The sequence below is a fragment of the Anomalospiza imberbis genome, chromosome 2, assembly GCF_031753505.1.
Source record: "Anomalospiza imberbis isolate Cuckoo-Finch-1a 21T00152 chromosome 2, ASM3175350v1, whole genome shotgun sequence".
Taxonomy (NCBI): Eukaryota; Metazoa; Chordata; class Aves; order Passeriformes; family Viduidae; genus Anomalospiza; species Anomalospiza imberbis.
Window position 1 is genome coordinate 5,964,264 of NC_089682.1, and position 26,949 is coordinate 5,991,212.

General features: G+C 42.1%; 1 protein-coding gene across 1 annotated transcript in view; it reads left to right on the forward strand.

Moving 5' to 3' along the window:
- PDXK (pyridoxal kinase) overlaps positions 1 to 23,257 on the forward strand; it is a 46,002-nt gene extending 22,745 nt beyond the window's left edge. Inside the window, exons 3-11 of the mRNA XM_068179668.1 lie at positions 2,470 to 2,574; positions 5,575 to 5,658; positions 7,357 to 7,403; positions 8,270 to 8,355; positions 9,175 to 9,220; positions 11,642 to 11,753; positions 12,747 to 12,883; positions 13,479 to 13,545; positions 14,284 to 23,257. Coding sequence (XP_068035769.1) covers positions 2,470 to 2,574; positions 5,575 to 5,658; positions 7,357 to 7,403; positions 8,270 to 8,355; positions 9,175 to 9,220; positions 11,642 to 11,753; positions 12,747 to 12,883; positions 13,479 to 13,545; positions 14,284 to 14,396 — 797 coding nt within the window. The 3' untranslated portion in view covers positions 14,397 to 23,257. The remainder of the gene's footprint in view (positions 1 to 2,469; positions 2,575 to 5,574; positions 5,659 to 7,356; positions 7,404 to 8,269; positions 8,356 to 9,174; positions 9,221 to 11,641; positions 11,754 to 12,746; positions 12,884 to 13,478; positions 13,546 to 14,283) is intronic.
- The last annotated feature ends 3,692 nt before the right edge of the window (positions 23,258 to 26,949 follow it).

Sequence of the window (26,949 nt, forward strand, 5' to 3'; positions counted from 1 at the left end):
CCTGGGACCCCATCCTCCAGGTCATGAAACACTTTTTGAACATGAGTAACTGCCTTTTTCTTCTGTCTTTCTGCTTTTTGGTGTTATATTCCACCAGGAAAGTAGGATAAATGCAGGGTCATGGGGTTTGTCCCTTCTTTTTGTCGTGTTACATGAAATTACCCTGGGGAAAGGGCATGGGGGGGTTCTCATCTTGCTGCCAGTTTTGATTTGGTTTCATTATTACATGAACATTATTCAACTTCTAGTGACATCTCCGTTCTCTGCAACTCCAGTGAAGGCATTCCCTTTTTTTTTTTTAATGTCTCAATAGCTGGGGCTTCCCTGAGAGCTTCCCTAGGGCTTTGTTTTTAACTCTGGCTGGCATGTAGTTAGACTTCAGGTTGTATTTCATGTTACCAGGTAATTAAGAGGATCCTCAAATTACCTGTGGAAGTCATTGCTGCACAGTTCAGACAATGTCCCTACCCCAGGTGGGTGACACCAACTCCAGAGATAAGCTGGGCTGCTGCCTAAAGTTGACTTTTTATATTTATTTCTCTCTCTCAGTTGAGGATCAGTGTAACATGAACCCTGTGCACTGACCATTTAAGACAGCTTGACATAGGAAGGTGAACTTTTGGTTAAGTAGTGAATTGACAGGGTCTTTGTAGGAATGGCTTCTGAAAGTATCCAGGTTGCCTGGGCCACCTATCGTAGTTATTTCTGTGGCCACGTGTAAGATAAATGTCAGCATTTTCTGCCTTGATTCTGGGTGAAAAGTGCACCCAGTTTCCTTGGCCACAATGGAAGGACTCTGTTGTGTCCCTTTACTGGCGTTTCAGTGCTACAGAGGCTGGAGGAGAGGAGAGGAGAGGAGAGGACAGATTATTTCTCTTGTCATGCTGCAGATTTATTTAACACAAATATCTGCGTTTGTGTTAAATAAACCAAACCCTGGATTTATGTGCACGCAGGGGTTCTTCATACCCTTGGGGCTGAGTCTGTGCCAAGGTGGGCGAGTGTTGCAATGAAACTACAGAAATCCCTTACTTTGTCCCTTTCTTCACAGAGACTTTTTGTGAGCAGCATTTTCCTGGGAGGGAGTGGTGGTGGCTGATGTGTCAGGCCCCCAGGCAGCTGGCAGCAAGTTGTGTTTTAGAGGCTTGGCCTTTGTGAGTTGAGGAGAGCAAAATGATCCATCTGCTCACCATACCCTGGGTCTGTTTGCATTCACCAGGAGGAAAACTGAAAAATGTGCTTATCCCAGGCTCTAGACACCTTTTGGCAGTCGCTCTAATAAGTCAGCTTAGAGTGATAATCAAAGCCAACAGTTTTCATCACAGAATTTTCTAACTGCAAGAGCAGAAGTTAAAACAAACAAAATACCATTGTCTTTACACAGGGGAGGAATGGGAGAGGATACCTCACTTAACCTTTCATTTTTCCTAATTTCAGTTAATAAAAATATAAGCCTTTTAACAATCTGTGAATTTGTGGAGATTGAAAGAGTTAAATTGTGGATGTCTCATCTAATATCCTGGAGGAAGGCCCATTCTTACATACAAAGGAGTGATTGGTGCATCTAGATGGGCAGGCTTTGATCACAAGGTGCAAGGTGCATTTACATTTTTCAACAAATGTTTTGATTCTGTTAATGGAGATACTTTTTATTTTCCTTGGAATTGCCTGCCATGGACCTTGGTCCACTGTTGGCTGAAATCAGTTGAGTTTATCCCAAGTAACTTCCAACTTGACTCTACTTCTCTCAGCTGAGCAGAGTTGCTTGCAATTCTTAGAGATGAGAGTATATGGACATTATTTGTCTGTTTGTAGTGTCTTTCTGCTACTCATTCCCTCCTCCAGGATCCTCAGCACTGAAGCTGTGCTATTTTTGGAAGAAAGTCTGTCAGGTCACCCTGTACATTTAAAGACCATCCACGGCAGTGCTCTGCTGTGGTCACTTTGTTTGTGACATGCAGGTCCCAGTGGATACTTTATCTGATGGGTGCAGCTCTGTGTCCAGACAGATCTATAAGTCTGTTAAGATTGTCATCTCACTGTCAAAATTTCCTTTTTTGTATATGTATAGTATAAGATAACAAAAATAGATTATACTGACACCCTCCTCCAGGGAAGGCTAAAACATATGTTTTTCCTCCTCCACACAGGAAAGGGATAGTTGCAAAAGCTCCATGGGAAACCTTGCAGGAGCCTGTGTGTGCTCAGCTTGATTTGCTGGTGAATAGACACTCTCAGACTGCAGTGTAGTCGCTCCAGTTCCTTTGGGAGGCAGAGGTGCTAAGGAGAAGTTGAGCACATAATCTGTTCTGCTGACAGCAGCTTTCATTCAGCAACAGCATTCCACAGGAGGGGAGGTGAAGATGCTTCCTGTGCTGATAGTGGATGTGGTCCTTCCACATGTATCATCTGTGTGATCCGAAACAGGAAATCCATCTCTTGAAAGATGACCTGCTGTTTGCTTTGCAGGCTATGCCCACTGGAAGGGTCAGGTGTTGAATTCAGATGAGCTGCATGAACTGTACGAAGGACTGAAGCTGAACAAGGTCAACCAGTACGATTATGTGCTCACAGGTAAGAAGAGCTTGTTCCCTGGAGTTCCCAGCAGGTGTAAACAGGGGGGGAAAAATGTAAAACCTATCCCTCCTTGTTGCAAGCCAAGCAATTAAAATTTCAGCTGTATATTACAGTCTGAACTGGCTCGTGCTGTTTAGTTTGGGACAGCCAGAGTTCTGCAGCAGGGAGGTTGTAACTGGGTAGGTAAATTGATCCTCTTGTATCATTTACAGACTTGTACAGGCCAGGCATGTACAGGCACACTTAATATTTTGGGAGTGCCCCTATTGGAACAATGGATGTGGAATGTCAGAGTATTATTTTAAAATGTGCTAGGAAGACATGAGTTTAACCCTTTCTCCCAAGTCTGCAGTACTAGCACTCTGTGGTACTGCAGCATGATTTTATAGACAGTTGTCTTGATTTTTTTTTTCTGTCCTTGATTTTTTTCACTTGATCTTTAAGGCTTAGTGCTTTGGACAGTGAGCAAAGTATTAGTAGAGTTGGGTTTTGGTTTTGACTGTCTATTATCTTGATTTTTTGCTCTTGTTACTGTGTAGGTCATCTTGAGTGAATACAGTTCTGCAGTGTTTTCCTGTGCCTGTACTATGTACTAAGTGTTTATAAATACAGGCAAAGAGAACTTCTTGTAGAATACTTTGTAGAAAGGAGAGATTCTACAAGAAGTTTTTAATAAAAATTTCTTCTCACCCAGTTCCTGCTTCTCAAAAGTAGGTCAGCTCAGTAAGAGCTGTGCATCTGGTTTGGATAACAGTATCAATTTCTTACAGCAGTGAACAGGGACTTTTTAAAGGTAAGCAGAAATACATCACCAGAATTTTGATTGATTTCATGACTTCCACATGTAGGGATGTTCTTTGTACACAGGGAAAACTGGAAATTTTAAGTGCATGGGTTATAACTCCAAAGCAGTCGTTCTGGCTTAAAGGCTGTGGCATGTCCAAAGAGTTATTGTCAGGGTTTTGTCAAGGAATATCTCCAAAATAAAGGAGATTGAAGGCAAATAGATTGAAGTAAGTTTAAGAAATTAATTTTGGCATAAATGGGTTCTTTGTTATTGAGAAATAAACAACCTTTCCTTCCTGGAAGGAATTCACACATTGCACATTTACAGGAAAAGCACACTATATTGTAGAAATTTTCAGATGTTAGTGTGCAAAATTTATAAATGATATTTGAATATTCTTCTAGTAGAAATGTTCCTTTTTTATTTCACTTCCAACTCTTGGAAAAGACCTCTACTACTTTCTTATCACTGGCAAAATGGATGTAAGAGATTAAAAATGATAGAAGGAAAATAGAAATCTTCAGCAAAAATGAATTTGGGAGAAAAAGGGATTATTTGTTAATAAAATATTTTAAAATAGGATTTTGTGTGTTGTTCAGGTTTGTTTTAAAATCTCATTTGCTGCAGCCATTTTCAGTATGAACAAAAAGAAGGCATGGGTAGAAAGAGCAGTAATTCCTGAACATCTAATAACACTTTTTGTGTTTTAGTCTTCAGCTGCACTGTGGCTGAATGGCTGAACTTAAAATCCTTTTTTTTTTTTTTCATTCAGGGCCAAAAGTCAGATTTTTCTCTTCAAACAGACATTCACTATAGTGCACAACTACTTTGTACCTCAAAGATCCTGGATATGATTATTTAAACACTGAAAAGCAATTTATCAGCAGGTGGGATTTGACTGTTAATTGTCTCATGACTGTAGATATCTCAGTTAAGATTAAAATTATTATCTTTAGGCCAGTTATACAAAGTAACACTCCATGGACTTTTTGTGACAGTTAGTTTTTTGTAGATATTCTTGTATTTGTTTAATTTACAGTAGGACATTCAAGCTAAGAGATAAATTGCAGTTCAGTGTAACTGTTTTAAACATCTCTATCAGGGATGTTAATCAAACTCAGTATTATTTTCCAGCCAGTCTGCCATCACAGGTCATTTAATAAAAATCTTTTCTTGACTCTTTTGGCTGATTATCAGCATTTCATGGATAAAATCCAGCATTTTGGCAAAAAAAATCTTTTCCATTTCTCTGTGGCACCCAAGAACTGATCAATTTTTCAAGTTAAAAAAAAAAAACAACCTCCAAAATCTGCTTTTCTAATGCAGTTTAAAATATTTTATTAGAGTGGACATTTCCCAGGACATTTGAAAGATGCTACCTTGCTAAAAATAATAGTATTAAATCAGAGAATCACAAAATATGCTGAGTTGGAAGGGACCCACAAATATTGAGTCCAGCTTATGGCCCTGCCCAGCACCATCCCCAAGAAATGAACTACAATAAATTAAAATCAAATTGATAATTCATAAATGTTGTAACTAAAGTTAATACATAAATATATAAATGAAAGAATATCTATAAAATTAAAAAACTAATGATTAAATAAGAATATTGTGGTGCTAGCATTGTGCTTGTGGCCTTGAAATACAGTAAAACTTATTTCCAGCTTATTTCACTGCTAAGCCTGCAAAATAGGAACTTCATTGGTATTTTGGAGATTGCTCTAAAATTATCAAGGTTAAATCTCTATTGCATGAATGTGTTGGACTCTTACCATGAACACTGTTAATAATAAAAAATTGCTTCAACACCGCATGAGAAAAGTAGATGTAATTAAAAAAAAATCTCATTACTGCATGAAAAATAATACTGATTAAAATATTGTTTTTATTAAAAGGAATGTTTTTTTCCTTCTAGCCTGACATTTCTTTATATATATCAAGCATTTTGGAGTTATATGAGCCTTTCATATACAACATTCTTAGTGAATGGATTTTTAAGGTTATACTTGTAGTTGTGCAAGCACTGTCTGAATTTGTATTCCAACCTATTATTCCTGAGTCAACTACTGAAATGCCTCTGCTCTAAAAATGCATTTATCCATAGAATGAGAAGCATGCAGCATTCCTATCTAAAACTAAAAACAGCAAAAGTGTTCATGAAATTGGATGTCAAAGGTGGTTTTTTTTGGTTTTTTTTTTTCTGAAAGGGTATACAAGAGACACATCATTTCTTGCAATGGTGGTGGATATTATCCAGGAGTTGAAGCAACAGAATTCTAACCTCGTGTATGGTAAGGATGTGCTTTGTAATCCTTTCTGCTTCCTCACTGAGTATGCTCATCATTTTCACATTTTAGGATGGAAACCCTGTTCTGATGTTACACAACATTTCTGGTCTGTCTGGAGCCAGCTGGGCCTCCAGTGATGTTTCATTTCAGCTTTAGGTGGTGAGGGAGTTGGGGTTTTATCTCTCTGTTTGCTGCCTTTCAGTGTGGTTCTTGCATTGTGCCATCCAAAGCAGAGTGTGCCTTGAGGACTGGTTGTCTGTATCCAGGAAAAAATAAAAATCCCAGCCAGCTGCTGCTGCTGATAGTTCAGAGGCTGTGTGTGCTGGCAGATGAAGCCTCTCCTTGATTTCCAAGTCAGCCAGAGCAGGACAGGCTCTCCCATGTCACCCTGCCATGGTTCCATGTAACATCCCAGAAATGTCCTACTTTGCCTCATAAATTTCATGATTTACCTTGAACTCCAGGGCTTTTTTAGCTCTGCTGCTTTTAATATTCCCTAGGACTATCCAGGGAGCAAGAGGCTCCAGCCGCTGTTGTCACTAATGCCTCACATCAGGCTTCAGCCTGGGAGAAAAGATTTCTTCCCTTCCCTTCCTTCGTTTCCCGAGTGTTTCAGGAATTTTGAACATAACCAGCATAGACTTGAATTGAGCAAAGCTTTCAGAGTGATAGGGCAAAGTCAGCGAGGATTTAGTGGGATAAAAAGCTGGGAATGATGGTTTGAGTGGTCATCTTCAGGCTCAGTAAACTGTGGCCAGGAAACATCTAGAATGATGGGCAGGATTTGTGGAGTGTTGTACTGAGCAATGATATCTGACTTAAAATTAACAAAGCATAGGTCTTAATTGGCAAAATAGAGCAGAGAACTCTTGTCTGGGTTTTGTTGCTTTTTAGCCTTTATTTACACGATTGGATTGTCAAATTCTTCATAGCCTTGTGTGAAAGCTAAAGACTCTTTTGGAATGTGAACAGAAAGAGACATCTCACTGTGTAGAACAGGAAGGAAGTGGTCAGGTGGTGAGATCACAACGAGGCTTCTGAGATCCTGTATGTTTAATAAATAGATTCTAACGTAAAGAAAATATTTTTAAAATGTAAAACAAATTGCCCTTCTGAAACTTCCTGAAATACTGTCATTGATTTGATATCTTTGGATTTTTGTTTCTTTTTGATCTTGCTTAAAGATCTTTTAATACAATGAACAATGTTCCTTTTTGAAGTGCAATGCTAGGCTGTTTCTGTCCTCACTGAGGACACTTGGAGTATGTTGTTAGTACTGCTGGTGATCCAGCAGTGCCAAAAATGTGTTAATATCATTCCACCAAGTACTTTGGCATGAATTTACTTATTGTTTCATTATAATATTTTATTTAATATATATGCAGCATTTTGCTGTGTACATTTGGCATGTATTTTTATGCACTACAGTAAAAATACGACTCTTTTCAGAGCTGTTATCTTCTCCCATGTTTCTCCCCTCCATACTACCATTCCAGACAACTTATTAAGACACAACTTTTTAAGACCTACTCTTTCAAAATTAGCAGCCACCACGTACGAATTTCAACATGCTATGAGAGCTGTGAGAGTGTGTAAGCTTTGAGGTGCTCAGTGTTCTTCTGTAGCCACCACCTTAAATTTCTCCCTCCCACCAGGGCCTTTTTGGCTGCACCCTATTTCTAAAGCTAAATTCTTTTCCAGTGTGTGATCCAGTGATGGGTGACAAGTGGAATGGAGAAGGCTCTATGGTGAGTACTCTTCTGCTTGGATTCTCTGTGTAGTGAATGTTTGTTGTATAAAGATGTATAAAGATTTATTATTTTTTAAACAACAAAAAAAAAAGGTGCTTTACCTAAGTGTGGCTTTGGATCCCATCATCAAGTACGCTTGTACTTAAATTTCTTGGTTTTGAATGAGATTGGTATGTGGAAAGAATGACAGCTGCCCAGCCCTGGGGTTATTTCTGGCTCTCTCCTGAGACAACAGAGGGTATACAGACCCTGTCCACAGGAAAATATCCCCCTGCTCCCCATCCTTGTCTCTCTGGAGTTCTCTCATCATCTCCCAGGAGCTGTGTTCTGGCTGGTAGCCTGGCTACCATTGTCAGTCATCCTGGGAATTGACACAGCCCTGGAACCTAAATGAAGATGACTTATTTCATGTGGGAGCTGACAGCTGTTGGGCTCTGGGCTCTGATCAGTGACAGAAAGGTCCTGAGTGCCAATACCAGGCTGCACACTGACAAAAAGCCATTAATGTTTAATCAGAAGTTTTGAACAAGATGGTTTGGTTTGGAGGTAAGGACATGAATGAGCTGGGACACTGTATTTCCTCATGCTGCTGGGTCACCTTGGTGAGAGAGAGCTTGAAGGTTCCTCACCCAGGCATCATTTCCTTTTAATGCTGCCAGTTGAGGTCCATCTGCTTAAAAATGGTTCTTCCCATCCCTTCCAGGGAAGGAAGGGCTATTGGTGACAGTGGCCCCAGCTGGAGGATGCTCTGCCACTGCAGTTGCAGAGCTTGGAGCTCTCGGGTCACTCAGTGGCTGCAGGAGTGGTGGTTGAGGGAAGGAGAGCTGCAGTTCCACATCTCAGACACTGTTTTTTCTCCCCAGTATGTGCCCAAGGATCTCCTGCCAGTCTACAGGGACAAAGTTGTACCTGTTGCAGATATAATCACTCCTAACCAGTTTGAAGCTGAGTAAGTGCTTATTTCCTTTTCTAGCCAAATATACTTGTGGAAAAAAGCAGGAAAGACTGATACCCCGTAATTTTATTTGTCTCAATATAGTGTCTTATGTATGTATGTATGTGTTGGATTTTGAGTTTTAGCTGTTAGTTTCAAGTGGTGTTTTTCAGATAACCTTAATTACTGCATGTTGAAACCAATAAAAAACCCAGGAGTTATGTGAGGAAAAGATTCTTCTTGTTTTCTTCACTGTCTCATTTTCATGATGGTTTCTTGTTATCACCAGAGGCCTGTTTCTAGGACAAGTTAAAAAAGTACCTTCCCCATCCTTACCCATTACCATGAACATTTTTATTATGTGCCAGATTATCAGAACTGAAATAGTTTGGTTCAAAACCACCACCCCACCCTTCAAAATTACCACCATGGCAACATCTCACAGGAGCTAAGAATTTAAATGTCTCCTGCCTGTCCTGCCTGCATGGTTGTGACTCTTTGGTCAGGAGATAATCTGTGGTGGTGCAGCACAGGCTGCGCCCTAAAGGGAGGCAGCAGCTACATGGGAGAGGGTGAGAAAACACTTGTGAGGGAATTTCTGTGATGCAGGGATCTCTGGAGGAGGCAGGGTGGGACTGGTTTGAGGGTTTTTCAGCAGCACTGTGTGTCTGTGCACGTAGCCTTCAAACACTGAGCTCTGGTCCAGCAGACCGTGGAGCTGCAGATGGGTTTGGCCTGTTTGGTGCAGTCCCAGCTTTCCTCCTTTGAAAGGGCAAACAAGCAGTCACTGCCTGGAGAACTCTTGCTCTTTGAAGGTTTCTGTTTCATTTCCAGGTTACTCACGGGCAGGAAGATTTACACAGAAAAAGATGCACTGGAGGTAAGTGGCCAAAGGGCAGGATGTGTGACAACTCTGCATTCCTGCCTGCAGTTTGCAGTTTGCCTTCCACCTTGGAGTCACTTTGGCCTCTGTCCTTTCCATGTGTTTATCACTAAAGCTTGTACACTTCAGGCACAAAAAATTTCCTGTTTTAGTGTCAGAATTCCGAAGAAACTTCCCAAAAGAGCTCCAGATAAAGGGATTGCAGTGGTAGAGAGTACATCTCTCTGAACTTGCTTTCTGCAGTGAAGGAGGAGTGGCAGCAGCACACCCAGACACTGCCAGCTCTGTGGATATTATTTGGTTGGGGTGAAAACCCCAGGACACCCCAGGCATTAGGAACCCCTTTGGGGCTCTGCTGTCCACATTCAGCAATGCTGACTGTGAGAACAGCTTTTCCTCGTTCTCCCAGATAAATCCACAGCATTGACAGCTGCTGTCATTGCCATATAGAGCTGATAGATGGCCTGCAAATATATTGCATGGAGGTGTAATGATTTGCCCTTTCACACAGAGTGAAGAAAATAAAAACCTGTAGGGCTTGATGGTGAAGGACAAAATAGAAATACAGTTTTATTGATGTCTTGAGAAGGGCTGAGCTCTTTGTTTTGTTGGCTACTCAAGTGCTTTCATAATGGACTGATGTAATTCCCTCCAGTTTGGTTTTGATCTTCAAAAGAACACAAAATCTTTAAACAAGCAGCAGCTGCAGTGGCACCCTGGAGAGTACCTGGGGGTCTGTCAGCCCAAATGTTTGTTGTTTTTTTGCTGTAGCAACATCAAACAACACGATTTGGTCACCATCCCTTCACAGCAGGCAGCAGCTACAGAGATCTCATCTCTTTGAATTTCCACTGCCCCCAGTTTTACATTACCCCACTGTGCTGGGTGAGGGTGAGGAGCTGTGCTTCATACCAGGGACTGCAACTCAGTTCTTCGGTTCCCATCCTCACCAGTGGAACCATTCTTGAGAAGAACATAATTATCTGAGCAGCCATTAGTTTTAAATTTGCATATTCCACCTGCAAACATGAGTTGCATGTGCTAAACAGTTTTGCCAGTTAGTCTTCTGACTAGCTCATGCCATAGCTCTGATTTGTGATGGGTTTTAAAAACTTCTCTCCCAAAGAGGTGGAATTATGCTTAGAAATGGAAACGTTTTTAAAGAAGTTGTTTGCAGTATATTATATTTTAATCTGTCTCTCTTTCCAGCTGCATGTCATATATGGGTCTGAGTAATAATCCATGCTGGAATTTGTTCCTTTAAAGGTGGTAGGAATTCTGGCATTGATTTCCATGATTTCATGCTTGCTTTCCTTTCCTTAACAAGACCTGTGATGACTGTAGTGTCTTCTTACATAAAATTAAGTATGGTGTAATATTAACATAGAAAGGACTAAGTCCTACAACTAGAGACAGTGGAGATGAGGGTCCTGGTGAATTGTGACTGAGAAATGAAATTTAGTTTCATATTCCTGCACAGACTGATTGTGTCAGTGTGTGCTGGTGGATTTACTGCTTCTCCAAAACCCAGCTGATGTCTGTGCAAAGAGGTCTGACAGCTGAAGAAACTTGGAGGCTTAGCAAGAAAGAAAAGCAATAAAGTATTAAAAACTAGCAGAAATAAATCCTTCTCATTCAGCTGCTCATGAGTCATAGCTAGCCTGAGGGTTTTTAGTTAAACTCTTCTGTGAGAATTAATATTTTATCCATGTTTTATACGAAACTCATTGTTGAAGTCATTCTTTTTTCTGTGAAATCAAAATCACTTCTGTTTGTAACAACCAATTGTGATGTCAGAAGTAGAATATTAATGAGTTTAAGTGAGGAACACAGAGAGTGGAAATACATCTGCAAAGGTGTATAATTTACAGCTGTAGTTTGGGGATGGAAACAGAATGAGAAAAGAAGATTGAGATAGACACACTTCTGCCTCTGATTTAGGTTTTCTAATTTTTGGTAACTCTAAAAGTAGGAGCTAAATAAGATTTCATGACCTGGAGTTGCTGGGTTTCTAGAAAATGGCTTCTTTCATCTGGCTTCAAGTTGCCAGATAAGGTTGCATGTGTCTGTATATTTATTCTCTTATTCTTTTGGCAATGTGTTCTGAAAACATGATGCAGGCAAAAATTCTGATCACAGCTGAAACAGAGTATTCTTTCCAGAGGAGCATCCAAAGATAACACAAACAGAAATGCTTGTATATTTTAACAAGTATGTACATTTAAATGTGGATGTTTTGATTCCCCTGGTTCAAAGTAATGCCCCTAATTCAAGAGGATTATTTGAATAGAGACTGTTTTTTTCTCTTTACAAAAGATGCCAAAATAAGGTGTTTGTTAAAAATGCTCAGTATTACGAATGAAAGTTTAATCAACACATATTGCAGTCACTGATTCCTGCCTTTTTGCACACTGAAAGGTAATGGATATGCTCCATGCCATGGGACCAGAGACTGTGGTGATCACTAGCTCAGATCTGCAGGCACCTCTAGGAAATGACTACCTGATTGCTCTGGGAAGCCACAGAAAAAGTAAGTGAAGAGCTCCTTCCTTACCTGTGCTCTCTTTCAACCTGTCTGTGCTTGCAGTTAGTCCTTGAAGAAGTGGTTCCATCAGGCCCATGTGCAGTGCATGGAAGGAGCGCAGGTTCCTAAGTGAGCCCCTTGTCCTGCAGTAATATCAGGAGAGGTGACACTGGGGCTGCTCCATGAGGGAGGACAAGAGCTGAGTGTGACCACAGCCCAGGCAGGACTCTGTCCCCACCCACTGGGCACAGCACCTGAGTAAGGTCAGCAGGACAGGAGGGTGGTGGCAGACAGGTCCCAGTGACAATCCAGAGTCAGGGAGGCAAGACAGGTCTGAGATTAATCTGGAAAATTCAGTAAGTACATCAGGACAGAAGGGCTGAACACAGGAATATCTGGACCATATCTCAGGTGCCCAGGCCTGAGCTTCCATGCAGCTCCTGGGCAGAGGAGGAGGAGGAGGAGGATGTCCTAGGCAAGGTTTATTGGGACTCTTACAGCCCCTGGTACTGACCCTGCTAGAAGGATGTAAAACAGGAACTTGGCATGTTTGAATGCTTTTCTGAAAAGTCACTCTGTCCTTCCTCTTAGCAGATTGCTCCTCCCTTGATGGGTTATAAAATACCCTTCTGTTGCTTCTCTATGTCCCCTTCTGTACTGTCACCAGGATTCACTGTGTGCTCAGACTGTCACACAGTGTTTCCACCTGAGAAGGGCACAGTTAAGAGGGATGAAAAATGAAGGTGGTAGCTCCCTCCTCCCTCTTAAATGAAGTGTGTACAGTATAGAAGTTGTAAATGCTGTCCCAAGCTGGCCAAGGTTTGGAAGGCTGTGCCTTTTAAAAGAGCTGGTACAAAGTTTACAATACTCCTTTATGTTCCAAACAGCAAAGGAATTCAAATCTGATGATGACTTTTAAAAATATTTCTTTTTCAATTCTAGTGATTGCTATTGTCTTAGTTGCTGGGTCTGTCACTTAACTGTGGATCTGTGTTGTAGCTAAAGCAGATGGTACCAGGATAACTCAGAGAATTCGAGTGGAGTCTCCCAAAGTGGATGCTGTCTTTGTTGGAACAGGAGACTTGTTTGCTGCTATGCTTCTGGCATGGACACACAAGCACCCAAACAATTTGAAGGTGGGGAGAAGTTACTCATCTCTCTGCACGTTTGGATTTGTTTCTCCTGAGTTTTAAAAAAAATTTCTAACCTGTGATATTATTTAAATATTGTCTTCTGTTTTGGCTTTTTTTTTTCCTCACCTCAGAGAAAAAGCCACAGAATTTCCCTTTTGCCAAAAGGGACATTATAAACAGTCATATTTCAGTTAGATTAATTTTGTAATTTTGCCAAATAAGATGTTGTTCTTTCTAAAGAGACAGACTGCATGCATGTTTATAATTAGATTTTTTTATCCTCACTTCATAATAAACACTGAAAATAATTTCCCAAATGAAATTTTCTGTTTCTTTCCCTTAAGGACATAGAATCCTTGATACAATTATCAATTTTCAATTTATCAATTTATCAAATTATCAATTATCTCCTTTTTAGGGAGAATTAAGTCAAAGGTTTTGTTTTCCCAAACTTTGCATTGTATAGTTTTCATCATGTTTGTTTTGTCAGTCATATTTTCCTCTTAATAGCAGTGTTTTTGAAATAATATTAAGTAAAATTAAGTAATAGTAAAGTAGGTAGCTTAAGTTTTACTGAACCCTAAATATGTTGTTGCAGGTGGCATGTGAAAAGACTGTGTCAGCCATGCAGCATGTTCTGCAAAGGACCATTAAGAGTGCAAAAGGTAAATTAAATTCATCCAGACCTCGTTCCCGTGTTCTGCCTGCATTGGCATCAGAAGAAATATTCAAGGAGCTTTCTGGGTTTGCTGACTAAAGGCATCCCCTCAGGCAGAGAATTTACAGAATGAGAGCTTGGTAGTTTTGCCTGCATGTTCCTGCTGTGTCCTCCAAGGCCATTTTTGACCAGAGCCGACTGCAGATGTCACTGTTTAGCTTGTGCTGGGTGGCAGTCGTGCTGACTGTGCCTGACTCAGCTCTGCAAACCCGGCAGAACTTGAGGAGATGCTGAGTTTGGTGTGCCAAAGAGCTCCTGCTTCAGTGTAGCTCACCCACTGTCCCTCTCAGTGTGTGTTTAGCACTGAGAGGGGTTTATCAGCTAATCATAGTTTCTTTGCTATGTTGGCCCATGTGAGGAGTGATTTTTTTTTTTTTCAGCTTCTCTCCCCTTGGAGTTCCCATGTTTCAGTTCTTAAGGAAATCTGTGGGTTCTCTGAGCACGTCTGTGTGACTTCCTAATGAACACCAGAGCTGTGTTTCTTTCCTGGAGAGAGAGGTGTGGAACAGTGGTGATAAGAAATCAGTGCTGACCTGGATTTTCCACCTTGGAAGCCTTTAGCAGGGAGCAGTAAGGGAGAACGGGAATGGGAGAAAGGTAGAGAAATTCGTGGGGTAACAGAACAATGTAACTTGTTTCTTTTTATACTGCTGTTTTTAATGACATTCTGATGTCATCTTTTTAGTGCAAGCTGGAGAAGGAAACAAACCAAACTCAGCCCAGCTGGAACTGAGAATGGTCCAAAGCAAAAAGGACATAGAAAACCCAGAGATCATAGTGAAAGCCACCGTGTTATAAAGGCTCCGTGTCTCCAATAACGCACAATGTATCGATGTCCTCATTTCTTTCCTGTAAATTGTAATATTTGCCTTAGATCTGTGACAGAAACCTGACTTTCATGAAATAGTGCCCAGCATAGGCAGATATCCACTCTCAAACATATGTGCTGGCCTTGCTCAGTTTTAAAACCAGAACAGTTAGTGTGCATTGAAGAATATTCCCAGGTATCCCAATGTCTGTCAGATTCACTTAGTCTGTGTGATTACCCAGGGCAAGAGAGCTGTTCCTGCCTTGCCAAAGACTGTAGATGTGAATTTGCTAATGGAATGCTTGACTGACTGGAAAATGTATTTCAAGACGGCATCTAGTGCCAATGGAGCTGGCTCCATGCTCCCTTTTCCTGGAGGTACCTGCTTACCTGCCCTGGTATTCAGTATCTCAGCTGCTATGGAACAAAGCAGGGTTAAAGCTACACACACAGCTCTGCTTGTGTGTAGGAGTACTTTGAAGATGTTTGGCATGTTCAGTACTCTGAAGTGACCTTGAGGTGTCATTCATGTCGCTGATCTCTGCTCCTGTTTCTTGTCCATGAACAGCTGCACAGTTTCAGTTGTCACAGGTTCTGGCTGCTTATTTCTCATGTCCGTGGGTGCCCACATGATTTTCCTCCAAAAGCTGCTCCACAAACACCTTCATTAACATGATCATGCCTTGATTCAATACCACTGGTTAGAAGGGTGGCCTCTGAGGCCAGGTTTGATTCTCTTTTAACTAAGGGCAAAAGAGAACGCAGCTCTTACCCTGGAAGGTGGCTGCCTTGGTTTGTTCATTGTGGGTGGCTGTGCTTAGGAACTACATGGGCACTTCACTTAACATTAGTGAGCACTGCTGGCAGCCTTAGCAAAGAAGCAATGTGGCAAAAGCAGTGGTTTTGGTTTAGTAAGATCTGGTCAGTTAACACGTGTTTACCAAATGCAGTGAGACAGAAAAATTAACTTCATAATGTCTCTCCAAGCAACAACAATTAGAGAATACAGAAATACATTATTATTATTATTAATGCACAATTCTGCTTGATAAGGCTTCAGAACAGGATTTTTTAATCATTTCAGTGTCCTAGGGATCATAGCCACATACTAAAGCAGCAGGGCAGGTCTGCTGACAGGTATTGAACACTCAGACTTCTGTAGGATTTCTGTATGGGATCCATGTTCTTGCTTGTCCCAAGATAAAGTCTAGTGTGATGTTAAATCCAGATTAAGTTGATGAGCTTTACTTGTCTCAGACTGCATAAGGGGATGGAAATTGGATTTCTGATTGATTTCCTCTCCTGCATTTGGCATCAAAATTGAAAAAAAATCATGTTACTTGAGAATTTAAGGAAAAAAAATCAGCAGGAATTTATCTACAAAATGGGACTCTACTGCCAGTTTTTAGTAACCACTGTCATGAAATAACTTTCTAGCATAATAATTTTGGTGTTGTGCACAGTTGCTAAAATCAGCAGTCAGTAACAGAGATATGAGCTCATGGCTGCTACCCAGCCTGTAAAAAGATGTGACCTACCTTGACAGAGTGTACAAGTCTGATGGGAAGCAGTGAAGAGGGAACCAGGCTGTTCCCAGTGTTGCCCAAGGAAGAGATAAATAGACAGGAGCACAAATTGAAATACAGGAAAATCCATTTGAACATTAGGAAAATATACTTCACTGTGAAGGTGATCAAACACTGGCACAGGCTGCCCAGAGAGGTTGTGGAGTCTCTGTTCTTGGAGATACTCAGATGCTGACTGAACATGGCTCTGAGCACCCTGCTGTCCTTGGCCCTGCTTGCTCAGGGGTTGGAGCAGAGCATTTCCAGAGCTCCCTTCCGACCTCAGCCATTCCATGATTCTCTGAGCACACTGAACAACCTTTCTTTGCAGAGCTGCATTTTTAAATTTCGTTCTCCCTGCAACACAAACTTCCAGATGGGCTGGAAATTACTCATAATAATATTTCCTCCCCCTTTTTAGGTAAGCTGCAGTTTGCTCGGGCAGCTGTGCCAGGAAGACAATTACCTCTTTTGAGATACTTGCTTTCAGCAAAGATATTTAAATACTGTAGCTGGTGATAGGTTTCAACAGTTGAACATGGAAAGGATTTTAACTGTTTCTAGCATTGATTAACCAAGTGCTGCATGCCATATTCCAAACATAACCATGACTTTATTCATCTTTTAAAAATAGACTATTTCATGTGGAAGTGTATAAAACCTGCTGCCTCTTAGGAGGAAGGGATCAACATCCTGAACTTGCCTGCCTGTACAGACAATGGTCAATGCCCTTTTAGTAAGTGTGAGACAGCACAATTTTATTTTGCCATTAGAATAAAGATACTTCACAAGAGGATTGAGAGAAAGGCAAGGGCTGTTTTCTCTGAAATAAAGAAGCTAGGAATTTGGGAAGACAAACACTGCAAACAAAATTTTAATTATAAACCATGATGAGCCATGACCTTGACATAAAAGACAAAGTGATATGTTTGTTGGAGCAGTTTATACCTGTAGGGTGTAATCTTTTCCCACTTCTTCAGAGAATGGATCCATTCAGTAATTTACACCTTCCTTAGAATCTGTGACACTCATGTTAAAAAAAAAAAAAAATACTCATACTAATGTGCTCAATTTGCAAAAGTTCCTATTTCACAGTAGCTGGATCCTGTAGCAATGGGCTGCTGGCTTCATCTGCTTGTGTCCCTGAGGGTTGCTTATGTGATACCTGTTTTAAACTCCCACTGACCTGATCTAAATTAGGTCAGGTTTATATCTTCAGTGAAGAATTAACATCTCTTGCCAGGAACAAACATCAGAAATTAGCTGTAAATATATTCTGTAGCTAACGTTTTGTAGCCACAGCAGGCTGACGGGTATTTCTGAATGTCAAGGTACACATTTTTATTTGTTTAGAGTTACACAAAGCTCATGTGCAGAACAAAATTCAAACACTCAGCACAGTCCTGTCTAATATTTCATTCCCTCCTCTCCTCCTGCATATTATACCTGTATCTTTTCCTGAGTTACTGCTGTCTGTCTCATGCAGCTGGAAAGGTCTCAGTGTCAGACAGTGCCCACTATTTATTTAGGGGCTTGGAGGAGACTGACCAGCATTGTCTGATAAACTTGCAAACCTTTAATTAAAGATAAAAGGTTAATCTAAACTAGCTTAGGTCCTAATTGATGACAGGAGAACAAGCACTTTAGCCCAGAGAGTGGAGTCTGTAATAATGGATAATCTTCCCTGGCCATCCCGGGAGCATGAAAGGTGAATGCTTTGTGTCCACTCGACTTCCCTCACATTCTTTCTCCATTCTGGAATTAATTTGGGTCGGATCCCCTTTTCCTGGAGTGATTTGCAGTGCCTGTGGCCACTGCTCAAGTCCACCCACTTGTTTTTAGAGCCACCTGTGCAGGAGAGACCAAAAGTTGTTTACAAACCATCTACTCTGGGCCTGGATTAGTCTCTACATGCTGAGAATTGAGACGTGCATAAAGACATTGTGCTAAAATCACTGCTATTCACACTCAGTAGAAACACTTCAGAAACCCGCAGTATGAATTGTTAATGTTTGTGTGCTGATTTTTATCTCAAGTGGGGAGAAATCTATAATCCATGTGTTACACAAAAGAGTTGGAGGACCAAGTTTTCCAGCTACTCATACTGCCTTTTGAGTATCTTAACTGTGTCTTGATTGGATGGTGTTAATTTGTTGTCTGAGACTGTTACGGTGATTGTATTGATTAATTTTATTTTAAAATATGTGGCAAGGAAGATTGTAATAAAAGCATCTACCTTTATTATACTGTGCACATACAAATTGTTAGATCCTATTTTTAAATATGTTAATAATTTCAGAATTAAACAGCACAAGAATGGTTTGATAGTCTTGCTGAATAAAGTGGATGTAATTAAATGTTTCCTTAGTTATGTCCTAGGATAGAGAAAGGGTAGTTAATGGAAGAGAGCACATTTGTGACCTGTAATCATCTTACTGTAAGGTATGGATGTGGAAGTGAGTAACATCATTGTTGTATTTTTTTTTTTTAAGAGGTTTCATGGGAAGAAAATCTCTGGCATTCTGCACCCCTCCCTTGAATCCCTCTTACTTGTATGTGTAGGACCTCATTGTGTTGTGCTCTTTTTTCCTGCAAACAAGGTGAGAAGAGGGGCTTGGAGTAAGAACCATGACTCATTTTGAGATCTCTTCCTTGTGCAGCGTTTAACTGCACTCCACTCACTGAATTTTTACCTTCACCCTGTAGGGTGGAGTACACAGGGCTGTAGAGTGGGAAACAAATGTTCCTCATGTGGGAACAAGAGCTTCTGCCAGCACTCAGCAGTGTCCCTGCCAGCGTGGTGGTTTGCAGGAGGAGAGGAGCAGGGATCCAGGTTAAGGAGAGCAGGAAGTGCTGTGTCATTCCACTTGTGTCCTGGAGAGGTTTGGTTTGTATTTCTACTGAAGAAAAAACCACCTCTCCCGAGTAAAGGTTCTTGTCCAGGTGAAGAATGCTTTTAAAAGCTGAGACGTTACAAATTTTGGTCACTCTGGTACTAAAATTTTTCTTCATGAAGGGAAACACGTCCCTTTTACATCCCCTTGCTGCCTTATGGCTTATTGACTGTAGTCATTCCACTCCTGTTGAGAATCCCAGGATTAGATATCCAGAGAGCTGTCCTTCCTGAAAGCACATGTTCTTCATGTTCCTGGTAAGTGAGAGCCTGCTGAGCAGTTCTGTAGCTTTCTAAAACACCTCCATTAGAGACATTTGTCAGCCATGGAAACTAAGCTTCGAGATGTTCAATCACAGCCCAAAAATAGCTCTTTCAAATAAATGAAAACTCTTGAAAGTGCATTATTGTCAATAAACGAGTAAGCCAGTGAGTTTGTACATGCATGCAGGAGCAGATTTCAGGTAAATCCCCGAGGTTCAATCAGCCACTGGAGGAGTGTGCCCTGAGCAAAGGGCTGCTGCTGTCAGGGCACTGCTTCAGGAGAGACCCAGCTAGTTCTCACCATTTCCCAGAAGGGAGGAATGTGGTGGTGTGGCAGTCAACAGCCAAGGAAAACTCCCATCTGCTTCGCCAGGAAACCAGTGCCAGGTGACAGCCCCAGTGCCACCAGTGTGGTGCTTTTGCTGCTCTGGCAGCAGAGGACCTCGAGGCAGATGGGATGCTCCTAAGTGTGCACACATTCCTGACTCAGTGCCTCCACAGTGCAAATAATGGTAATAAATCCCCCAACATGCAGAGCAGAGAATAAGGCAACACATTATTCAGAGAGAAAACCAGCAATATGAGAAGGCTGTGCCATATGTTACCACTGAAATCACACTTACCTATTGCCCTCGTGGTTGCATTGCTGTTTAGAAAAAAAAAATCTATGTGTAGAAGAGTGTAATTTATGTACTCTGTGTGTGTGTGTGTGTGTGTGTGTGTTGAAGCTTTATTTGCAATGTGGTAGGGGTGGGAAACAGAATTTGGGGGGCTGGCTGAGTAGGCCTTCAGGATGTGAGCAGAAGGTCTTAAAGAATTATATTTTTATAGATTGTGCTGAAGCTTTGGGTCCCAGCCACACATAGCCTTTTCTTCCAGAGAAGTAAAATGGTTTGGAAAGAGAGTCAGGTGGCTGTAATATAGTAGGGATAGTACAACCCCACCAGCCCTGGACAAACTGAATAACTTAATAAAAGATGCCTTTTTAAGTAATATTTTTTTAGTGCTGAATTGTTAAACAAAGAAATATTTATGAGCAAACTTTCTATGTATCTAAAGTTTGTGTGGTGCTTTGTACTGACTAGGTGGAACTGTTATCTGTTTACACATCTTAAATGATTGTCCTTGAGGTGTGTGTAGTAATTCAACTACTTCTGTGCCAGAAAAACAATGAAGTTCTGTGTAATAGCAAATGATTTAATTTCTGATGAAACTGGCTTTCTAGTGTTTGTGTATTTTTCTGGTTGGCCATTACAAGTTGTATCCTTCCTGCAGTAAGGCTTGTACGCTTGATTGTAGAGAGAGGCAATAGGATGGTAGATAACCATTGTTTAAGAAGAAAACCCTAAATATTGCTACCTAATCCACTTTAAAATCAGGTGAGCTTTGTGGCATAAACCTGAAATTTTGCATTGGAAAGAAGTTTCAAATACATCTAGGTTGGGTTAAAAATTGGGGATGGATTTGTTTATTTAATTAAATAAGACACGGACAAGCCAAGAGATGGGATTCCCATTGTATGGACCTGACCAAAATAATTCCCAGCTTGTGCTAAACCTGTGCACAGACAGCTGAATAGACAAATTGGGAAAGCAAAGATGTTTTCCTTGTAGTTTGTCAGCTGTAATAGCATGAAGAATTTTAGTTGTTTGTTCTGAATTCAAATTCATAAATACGTTTCAGGAGAGCTGAGTTGTTGATGAAATCCCATTTAGCCAAAAGGCAAAGTCTGTGAAAATTTTCACAGGGTTGAAAACCAGAGCAAGATTTTTTCATCTTGCTAAGCATAGCGAGTCTTTGTTGCTTATGGCTGGGAGACCAGGGCTAAAGAACAACTGTCCAGATACTGTTCAGATTAAATTTTTTGGTTGAACTTCAGGGTCTCTGTAAAAAGCACAAGGGTCTGCATCATAAAGGAGTTTTTGGAGCATTGTGCTATTATAAATGTCATTACCTACCTGAGCGGTTGGTGATTTGGCAAAACTGAGCATCACTTGTTATGTCCCTTTTAATTTAACATGGCAGCATCCTCTTGCGAATAAATCACCACTGCAAAAAGTAGAGGAGAATTTATCATGAGTTTTTCTCCCTAGAGTTCCCCATTTCTGGATGTGTTAAAAAAGAAGCACTTTTGCTTTGCTAAGTTAGCAGTAGAAATGTCACTGAAATGAATAATGTATTGCTGAGGAGGGAGCTGTGGCAGGGAACAGCAGTGCTGGGGGTTTGTTTTGCCTGGCTTTTCTCCCCCTGGGAATCTGTGGGTGCAGCATCCCCATGGGGCTGGCAGACTGTTCTGCCTGCATCCTGCCATGGGGGAAATGTGGAGGAGTTACTCTGAGCAAGAGGGAGCTGAGGTTGGTGCTGGGTTTGTTGGGCAGTGCTGTCCCAAGGCTGTGGTTCAGCACAGCTCTTTGTGCTCCCAAAAGCTCCTGGTTTACAGCCCCCTGCTCTCCTGGCCATGCCATAATTCCCTTAGATTTCTTCTGCAGGCCATGAAGAACCAAGAGTGCATTTTTCATATGATTCAGACTTGGCTTTTGTGCTTTTGAAAAGAAAGGTAGAGAATTATCAACTGCTTTGGTAGACCCACCTTGTCCATCTCAGCAACACCATAAAGCTGTGCCCTAACCTTCCTCTCCCATCATCTCTGCTGTCCCTGATTTGCCTGTCCCCATAACAAGGGACATGAAGGGGCTAAAATCAATGGGGAATTCATCCATTAAAACTCATGAAGTTTTTATCTTCTTTAGTTCCCTTAACCTCCCCATGCTGGGAACAGATAAGTGCCCGTGCTGCTGCTGGAGAGGGTCTGGGACAATGCAGCTGCTCAAAATGAGGGAGAGGGGAGTTGCCTCTCCCTGGCAGTGACGTACTGGCTGAGCAGGACCTAATTGCAGAGCTGCATGGTTAATGGTAAAGAAAAGAAATCTTTGTGAGTGAAGTACTTGAACGAAGAGTTGGTGATTCAGTTAATCAGAGTTTGGTGTTCTCAACCCATCCCACCCCCTGTGTCACAAAAATATTATAGTGCTAAAATATTTGGTGTGGCTGTTCTTAATGATCTGTGTGATGCTTGTGCCTAGCAGAGCAGGAAATAGCATTGAATAAATCAGTGCTCTAAATAGGGAATATAATGGGGAGATCCAGGTGGAGAAAATGTCCAGTTTGTTTTCACAGCTCTTAAATGGTGCCAGAGTTGTCCAGGTCTGGCTCTTTTCCTTCCCACCCCCTTTAGCAAGGAAAAAATGACATCAATAAATCTATAAATAAATAAAGGCAGTTACCTGGGAATCTGTGTGGCATTAGTATTCATTGTCATCGACAGATTGACAAGACTTTCCACACCAGAGGTCTCTAGTTCACAGGGGGTTTTCAGAGGTGTGACAGAGCCTGTCACAGCTGGCTTGGAGCACCGTCCTTGGGACACAGCTGTGACAGATGGCATCGGGATGCCACCTGCAGGCATTCCTGTCCTGCCTTTGGTACAGCACGCGTATTCACGTGCCTGACACGTCCTAGGTGTGAGTACCTGCCTTGGTAGGGAGGGAACTTGGGCTTCTTGCTGGAGCTGCAGTGATGGGAGGAAACCCTGGAGAATTCAGCACCACCCAACGACCCTGCCCTTTGCTGTCAGTGTTTGTTGGTGCAGTGCATCCCCTTTCAGTGTTGCTTTCTTTCTGGGAGATTGGCAGCCCTTACATTGCTTTAACATGCTTTTATCTGGCTGAATGTGGAAATCAAGATTGTTAAAAATGGAGGGGAGGGATAGCTATGAATTTGCCTAGGACCTATGTGAGTAGAGAAACTATGAGATCTGTCTCTAATTCAGAAATAATTCAGTATTGACCAAATGAGTGCCATGTCTTCAACAGGCAGTAGCACCTGGAAGAGGCCAATATTTAGGGTTTTTGCCCAAAGCACATTTAGCCCTGCTCTACTGTTTAGTGAAAACGCCCAGTGCAGATGCCACCAGAGCCTCATCTCATGGAGTAATGCTGTAATAAAGAATGTGGTTTTCTTGTGCAAGTCTTGACCTCTTCTTATGAAAATAACACACAACTCAGTATTTTCATGGTGTATAAGTGAAATGTAATTTTTTTTTTCAATAAAATACATTTCCTTTCCTAAACATGGGTCTCTGTTTTTTTTTTTTTTTTTTTTTTTTCCCTTGGTGATGTTTCTCTTTCAATTCCAATGGAGCTTTGGCTTTTTGTGTCTTCTGAAGCCTGACCTTGCATGATTTCTTTTTCCTCCTGAGCTCCATGAGGAGTTCCCTGTTCAGCCAAGCTGGCTTTCTGCTCCACGTGCTTGACTCAAATCACATCTGCTCCAGTGGTTCTAAAAGGTGGTTCCTAAAGTCTGACCTACACTTGTGGGCTCCCTAAACCCTCAGAAGCAGATTCTGGGTGTACTCCATTAAAACAGCTCCCTGCATAGCCTAAAATTTGCTCTCCTGCAGTCCAGGGTAACAACTCTGCTGTCCTTTTTTTCTCATTACACTGAAAATTTTGTACTCTGCCATTTCACGATTGCTGTGGCCGTGGCAGCCACAAACCACTGCATCCCACACAAGTCCTGTGCTAGCCACAAAGAGCAAGTCTAGGAGAGCATCTCTGTGGGCTGTCTCACTGAGTGTCTGTGATAAGATGTTAATCCCTACAAAAGTCAGGAACTTCCAAGATCTGCTCATCTTAGCAGAATGGTATTCCCAGCTGGTGTCTGGGAAGTTGAGATCTTCCACAGGGATGACAGAGCAGAAATTTCTCCTAAGTGCCTATAGAATAACTCACCGATGCTGGGCCATCAGTAATGCACACCCACTACAAATTTCCTGTTTTTTCCATCCCCTCCAATCCCCACTGCAAGGCTCTGAACCACATCATCACTAACTGCAACCTCATCACAACCTCTCCCTTACACCTCACCTGCCTCTCCTGAGCCTGTACCCTCCATCCCAGCTCTCCCAACGTGGGACACATTCCAAGTCTCACCAAAACCAGGTATCAGAGCTCTGGGAGCTGCCCAATGCTTCCACTTCATCTGTTTCTCCTATTTCTCATACAAACAGCAGCTGGGGAAGGATCTGAAAAGATCTGAATATTTTAGGGGAAAGTGCTGAAGCTGCTCCCTCTTCACAGCCCTGTGAGAATGAACAGTTCAGCCACTCAAAGAATCACTTTCAAAGGTGAACCTGCAAGAAGCAGGTTTTAATATGAATTTATGAGAGTGCAACTTTTATTAGAGTTCAGTGGCAAAGGTGACTCTATTACTTGGGCCGTGGATGAAGCACACATAAGAAAATCAGATTAGAGTCAATTTAGGATGATTTACACAGAGACCAGAGATGCAGAAGGGTAAGCGGGTAAAGGATATGGACACAAAAAGATAAAGGTGAAAAGGGCTTAGCAACTCTTAATCATCAACTAATTTAACACTTAAAAAGTGACTCAATAGAATTAGCTACAATTATAACAGTGACTTAATTATAGACCCATGATAACAACGATTCCACAATCAATTCACAGGGGTGCACACAGGCAAAGAGATGCATACATCAGGTTTTATATAGAGATGTGCACAGGGCTCTGTCCAGCTCCATCCATCTATAGATGATGCTCAGGGCTCCATCCATTCTGGAAGTGTTCAAAGCCAGGCTGGATGAGGCTCCGAGCAACTTAGTCTAGTGAAAGATGTCCCTGCCCATGGCAGGGGGCTGGAACTAGCTGATACTGGAGATCCCTTCCAACCCAGACCATTCTGTGATTCCATGGTATCTATCTATATCTGCATTTACCTGCATACCCCAGGGACTCTGTGGAAAAAAAAAAAGCAATGTATCCGGAAAAAAAGAGGTCATTGGGGCAGCCAGGTCTTTCAGAGCTGAGGACCAGGAACTGGGTGAAAAACACTGCTCTTGCTGTCCTCTTAGGACAGGTTTGAATGCTGCTGTGGTGGTGCAGAGACCAGACAGCCCAGGGGGAGCAAAATGTAAGGAGGAAAAGACTCGGGAGGTGGCTGTGACTCCGGGGAGAATTTTTGGCTGTAACTCAGCTTCTGAACAGGGAGTTTGCCTGCTACAGGAAGGCCCCGTTCTGCCTTTGAGCTCTGCATGCCCTGTTCCTGCTCCAGGAGTGCTGCTGAGGATGAAAGGGGCTGGAGTGCTCACATTCCTCTCCCAGCCATGGACTGTGACTGCCCAAAGCCCAGCCCTCTCCATGGAGCAGGCTTGCTACCCCCAAAAAAAGTGGACTTTTTCACCCTATTTTCCTTTGATAAATAACACAACACAAGATCATTACAGCCACATAACCAAGAGAAATCTTAGTGAAACTATAAAGACTACTACCACCTCCCTATCCCATTGCCCCCCTTTAATTCCAAATACTAGCCTGAATAATAAAGTATGAACAGAAGGGTAACACAGGAGGTTGGCAGCCTTTTGATTCAAGCTGAATTATGAGTCAGGTCCCACAAATGGCTTCAGGAGGGCTGGAAAGCCATGGCTTTATTCACAGTGCTCATTAGCTGCCTGCTAGGACAAAGGCAATTAAATCTGCTGTCAGCAATACCTCAGCTGCAGGGAAACCAGGGAGGGATTTAACATCCCCCTTCACTGGTACCAGCATTTCACACCTGGGTCCTGGCTGATGATGCAGCATCAACACATTCAGGTGCCTTCTTCATTCTGGCCTCCTCCAGCAGGGTTTTTGGCCTGTGCTGGTGGCCAACAAGGCTGCTTGAGTGCAAAACCCAACTCCATTAATGCTAGGAAAGGTTGAGCTTTGTGTTTAATATTTAAATGACAGTTTGCTAAATCACTACTACAGAAAAACCCAGGTGCCCTTATCAGCAAGAGCAAATATGCCCAAATGATCTAAGGCACACTTTTAGAGGTCGCCTGTGTTATTCCCTGGATCTGAATAATTCTTCAGTATTCTTGAGGCTTTTTTTACCCCCTTGACACAATTCAGGTTCTTGCAGCAGACAGTTAAGCAGCACTGGCTAAAACAGAGGTCTTTGGGATGGGTCAGGGTGACAGGGGCAGGGAGAGATGAGGTTTTCAGGTGGGTGGTGAAATTTCCACCTGCTGCTGGTTAAATACACATGGTTCAAAGCAGCTGAGGGGGTGGATTTGGTGCAAGGCACCCCAGAGCTCTCCCTTCAGCTGCCAGGGAAGCCCACAGTGAGCTGTGTCAAGGAGCTGATCCTGCTGGAAGCCACAGCTAGCCAAAAATGGGATTGCTTTTCACCTGGATCAGTTTCCTGAGCCAGCAGGCTGCCAGGAATAGTGCAGGGGCAAAGGGCTGGAAGGAGCACACAGATATTTCAGAAATTGCTTGGGACCTTGTAAAGACAGATAGTGAGATCCTCACTTCCTACAGACAGATAAATGAGGGTAAGGATGGGTTGCTCCTGCCTTTCTCTCGGGACCAGGAACATGGTGATTTTGGAATGATTCTGGAGCAGGGAGGTGACTTGTCCCCCTGCCTTTGGGGAATATTCTGAGGGAGTCTGGGTGGAGCTGACTTAGCCCAGCACACTCCACAGGGATTGTTTTATTGCCTGTCAAATGGCTTCCTGCAGAGCAGAGGAAGGCATGAAGTAATAATGATGCAATAGCTGGGAAACAGTGCAGCTGCTGATTTGTTAGATCAGCAGGGAATGTTTGACTTCACCTTTGGCGTGCTGAGGTGCTCTGATGGTCCATCCTGGGCTAACCAGCCCTGCAAAGCAGCCTGGCAGGGGAATGGGTTCCCTGTTCTGCTCCCAGTGCTCCAGGCACAGGGAACTTCTCCCTCTCTGTTTCCCCCTTCCCAGAGA